At 33.2% G+C, this 5,027-nt stretch overlaps 2 protein-coding genes across 2 annotated transcripts in view; one reads left to right on the plus strand and one right to left on the minus strand.

Annotated features, from left to right (window-relative positions):
- Positions 1-6: 6 nt before the first annotated feature.
- Positions 7-1,169, plus strand: LOC105452278 (putative nuclease HARBI1). Its single transcript, XM_011693248.1, has 4 exons — positions 7-78; positions 272-404; positions 503-644; positions 769-1,169. Exons 3-4 carry the CDS (start codon positions 608-610, stop codon positions 1,167-1,169), a joined length of 438 nt encoding a protein of 145 aa, XP_011691550.1. The 5' UTR covers positions 7-78; positions 272-404; positions 503-607.
- Positions 1,170-2,401: 1,232 nt separating this feature from the next.
- Positions 2,402-5,027, minus strand: part of LOC105452235 — a 4,279-nt gene continuing 1,653 nt past the window's right edge. Inside the window, exons 2-5 of the mRNA XM_011693183.1 lie at positions 3,811-3,990; positions 3,587-3,694; positions 3,339-3,473; positions 2,402-3,146 (exon numbers count right to left, since the gene is read on the minus strand). Coding sequence (XP_011691485.1) covers positions 2,877-3,146; positions 3,339-3,473; positions 3,587-3,694; positions 3,811-3,990 — 693 coding nt within the window. The 3' untranslated portion in view covers positions 2,402-2,876. The remainder of the gene's footprint in view (positions 3,147-3,338; positions 3,474-3,586; positions 3,695-3,810; positions 3,991-5,027) is intronic.

Genomic DNA, 5,027 nt, shown 5'->3' on the forward strand with positions numbered 1-5,027 from the left:
TGCTATCAATCAACATTTGTTAAGGCAATGGATACATTTTCCAACAACTCCAGAGGAAATACAGGAGATTGTACAAATGTATATATTAATAATTATATGTTCTGAAATATCTCATTTTATTTGTACATTACAATACATAAACAATGCTAAAACTTTCAAATTCATACCTCAATCTTCAAGGTGTTCCTCAAACATAATTTCTTCTTCGTTGTTATTTTGTACCTATAAAAATCAAGAAAAATTTAACGAATGTATTGTTTTTTTATTTCAGAAATTACAATAAAACTAGAATTCCGGGATTAATAGAATTCGTAGATGGAACAAACGTAGCTATAAGAGTTCCTAATATACACGAAGGATTGTATGTAAATAGAAAAGGTTACCATACACAGCATGTGCAAATTGTAAGTACAATTTCAAACTAACTATTACATTTCTCTACTGTAATTGACAATATTAATAATTTCAACATGAATTAACGTGATACAAACTATTTTTATAGATATGCGATACAAATTTAGAAATTATAAATATATTGGCAAGATATCCAGGGGCCACACACGATTCTTTCGTTTGGAGAAATTGTTTTATACGGCATTTGATCCGAATGCAGTATGAGAATGGCAATCATTGTTGGCTATTCGGTAACCATTTCATTAATTTAAATAATACATTCTTTTTTTAGATTATTTGAATAATATAGAAAAAAATATATATTTATTTATATTTATAATTATGTTTTTTCTCTATATTATATATATGTTCAAGGTGACTCTGGATATCCATTGGAGCCATGGTTGCTAACACCATTTCCAGAAACACAGCCCGACACGCGAGAAGAACATTTCAATGAACGCCACAGTAGTGTGCGAAATACTGTGGAGCGCTGCATAGGCGTTTTAAAAAAACGATTTAGATGCCTTCTTCGATATCGCACATTAGAATACGCGCCAGAAAAAGCAGGCCAAATTATTAACGCGTGTGCAGTGTTACACAATATGTGCATACATGCTAACTTACCTGATCCACCAGAACCTGAAGAAGCTATTATGGCTTTAGAAGACAATATTAATGATATTGAAATACAGCCTATACCAGAAGGTAGAGCCATCTTTAATGAAGGACAACGTACACGCGATCGACTTGCTGCTCGTTTGCATATTGGATGATTGAATAAAAATTACTCATATTCGATATAACTTTCCATAACTTGGCGATTCATCACATTTCGCGCTTTCGAGAAAACAAATAAATTATATGTTAGATTCAGCAAGAATATTGAAGCGCATTGCTGGCTATATTCGAAACAATTACAATTGCTCGTAAACATGGCAATAAAACAATTATTCGTAATCCTTTTTTCTCTATTTCTAGCTTTTTCTCTACAGATTTAATTTAAATAATTAAATTGCGCGAAATGTCCGTTTTTCTTGAAATTATCATCGTCTTAATACTTGTGCATATTGGTAATCGCAGAAGTTAGTTAATTAATAAATAAGTTGAGAAAATATAATCATGTTTATTTTTCTCAGTACCTTTTGAATGACAATTTTAAAACGCGATGCAAAGACCTATTTAAATACAAGTACTATTAATATTTACAACATATTAAATACAAATACTATCAATATGTACAATATCTACAATATTTTAAATACAAGTACTATTAATATCTACAATATCTTAAATACAAGTACTATTAATATCTATAATATCTTAAATACAAATACTATCACTATCTTATACTATATCTACAATATTTTAAAAACAAGTACTATTGAAATCTACAATATCTTAAATACCAGTACTATCATTATCTACAATATTTTAAATACAAGTACTATTGAAATCTACAATATCTTAAATACCAGTACTATCATTATCTACAATATTTTAAATACAAGTATTATTAATATCTACTTTGGTATAAATCATATCTTAATATCATTTTGGCCTATAAGACATATAAACTCTTATGCAATCATCGCGTGCACGAAAGTAGGCGAAACACAATATGGCCTTTACATCGCTTCAATAGATCACTCTTCGACTAATGATAATTATCATATATGACACAAACGGCACAAATAAATTAAACAGAATTTATGAGATCGACATAACTGTAAATAATCATCGCGTACAGGATAATAAGCAATTTACGATTTGACTTTAGATGTATAATATTGCTTTGGCTTTCAGCTAACAGCAATCATACCAATGATATTAAGAAATCACTTATATAACTATCTAATAACTACTTATGTACTAAAAAACTTTCTTTAGTTTTATTAAAAAATGTATTGAAAAAAATACCAAAAAAAAATCGTTATCACTCATCTTTACCTTTCTTCCCCTTTTTTCTTGTCCCTTTGTCATTGTGCGACACAAATCAGAAATGTGCCGCATTGTTTCGTAATCGGGCGCGATTGTACCGTATTGTTGTCGAATGCAGCAATTGATATCGCAATATCTGTACTCGTCATAGTGCAGAGCGATGCGAATACCAATATCCTGAAGATAAATAACTACAATATTGCTATTACTACTGTAATGTTAATACTATAATCATTGTACATACCACAGTTGTATCTATATAATGCTGAATGGCATCTGCAATTTTTTGAAGTGCAGTCGTCTGCGCCTGCATTTCAGTCGTCTGCGCCTGCAATTCAATCGTCTGCGCCTGCATTTTTTTGAAAATTTGTACATCTATATGTAAAAAAAAAAAGTTCAATGTGTAAATAAAAAAGCTCATGTTTCAGATGGTCCTAAATATAACAATACTGCAGTATTATAGTTAAGTAATTATTACTGTTATTTAACCTAACTTGACTATAACAGTTTTATTATTACTAATGCTCCACTATTTGATATATTTAAATTTTTATATACTTATACTTACTTTGGATTTCTGTGGATTCTTGTCTTTTTTGGCGTTTCTTAGCTGTTGCCTTAGAAGATTCAATAGAAGTAGGCAACGAAGTATTTGTATGTTGATCAGTAGAAGACGAAGGGGTTGACTGAGAGCCTGAAGCAGTAGTTCCTTGTGAAAGGAGAGAAATTGATTGTGGATATACCTTCGTATGAGAGCTCGATGAAAATATTGGAAGAGATTGAAGAGATGAATTATCTTCAAGTGATGGATGCTGTAACATAAATAAAACATTAATTTATATGTGTAAATAAGTATGTAAACATAAAAGTAAATAAAATGTATTTAGAAAAATTTAGAAGTAATCAATAAAAATAACATTATGTTACATTACAAAAAAAACATAAAAGTTACATAACACGTATGAATAATTTATTAATAAGTGTTAAAATTTATTAATACTTACTTGCACAGGATTGCTTATAATTTGTATATTTGTAATACGAGGCGTATTTAATTTAGACGTGGATGGAAACTGACATGAAGATTGACATGAAAACATGTTAGCTTCACATAATACAGATTGTCTTATCTCTTGTAGCTATAAAAAATGGAAGTAAACAATAATAAATAAGAATCATAACAAATTATGTTACAGAAAATAAAAAATTATATTTACGAATAATTTATAAGTCAAAATTCGATAGTACTTACTTCTGCAGGATCTATGTTATTCATATTTGATAAAGACGAGGATGGAAATTGAGATTGAAATGAAAATACTACTTCGTTTAAAACATCACATTGTCTTGAACTTTGTGGCTATGCAAAAAAGTGAAAGAAAATAAATATGATAAAAATACAAAAAAATAAGTATAATGTAATGTAAAAATATGTAAATAATCTGTTAATAAATATGTTTAAACAATAATACCTACCTCTGCTGGATCTATTACACTTGTATGGCCCTCTATTGATTCAATACCCATCAATGATATCAATCTTTCTTCTATTTCCAGAAGAGGAGCTGGAGGGGGACCCCCTCCTCCTGTACCACGTTGATAATTTTTGATTTTTGCTGCCTTGGCTTTAGTGTCTATTCGCCAATCTCTCCATGACTACAATAAATCAATGTTACTATTAAAAATATAATACGCATATAATATATAGATAATATATAGATAAAAACATTATATCTATATACAGGGTGTCCGGTAATAACCGGATAATATCTCGTGGGTTGGTAGAGCAGATTAAACTGGATCGAAAAGTCCTCTACCATTTTGCAAAATTCGCAATCGTTAACAAGATATTAATTTTTGAAGATTGACAAATAAGCGCGTATCTGTCCGGTCCACCGCTGAATACCAGCGGTCGTGCCAGTCGTATCTCGCCGCGCTGCTAGGCATGTGGGAATAGACTCTATCCCCACACGCTTAGCAACGCGGCGAGATATGGCCGTCCCACCGCTGGTATTCAGCGGTGGGCCGAACGGATACGCGTTTATTCGCCAATCTTCAAAAATTAATATCTTGTTAACGATTGCGAATTTTGCAAAATGGTAGAGGACTTTTTTGTTCAGTTTAAGCTGCTCTACCAGCCCACGAGATATTATCCGGTTATTATCGGACACCCTGTATAATATTTAATACTGTGACGTGACGTTTTGCGACAACAAGGGCTCCGTCACAAGGGCTCAGTAGCCCGACCGCAAAGGTTGTGGATCCTGCGTCCTCCGATTTTCGAGGGCGAGCGCATCTACGATTTGCCATGTTCCACGACTTAAAATTTTATAATAGCATTAAGCAGTTAGGGCATGCACCGACCGAAATAAGCGAGGGTGGCGACTCGTCGGAAGAGATTGTATGAAAGCGTCGTCTCACCGGCTCCAAGCAACGAGGACTCCTAGGACGCGAGGCTACCGAGACATACACTCAGCGCAAGACGGGAGCACAGGTCACGTAAGTACTCTTTCTTTTTCTTCTATCACGGAGCCCTCTTACTGCTGTTATCTTTTACAGAGTTTTCGGAGCGAGCCGACGGCCCTGCCAGGAGGCCCCGGTAGTACAAGGGCGCAGGAGAGCTGACACCATGGCTCGCTCCACGTATCGAGGGCCAGAAGCCCTCCCGGCGAGACCACTTTGAAATCGCGCGC

The sequence above is a fragment of the Wasmannia auropunctata genome, unplaced genomic scaffold (assembly GCF_000956235.1).
Source record: "Wasmannia auropunctata unplaced genomic scaffold, wasmannia.A_1.0 LD336035.1, whole genome shotgun sequence".
Classification (NCBI taxonomy): domain Eukaryota; kingdom Metazoa; phylum Arthropoda; class Insecta; order Hymenoptera; family Formicidae; genus Wasmannia; species Wasmannia auropunctata.

What these genes read in the sequence shown, in the direction of transcription:
- LOC105452278 (XM_011693248.1), top strand. Translation starts at nt 608, where the DNA reads ATGCAGTATGAGAATGGCAATCATTGTTGGCTATTCG. An exon ending in CAATCATTGTTGGCTATTCG is followed by an intron (nt 645 to 768) that starts GTAACCATTTCA and finishes TATATGTTCAAG; the next exon opens with GTGACTCTGGATATCCATTG.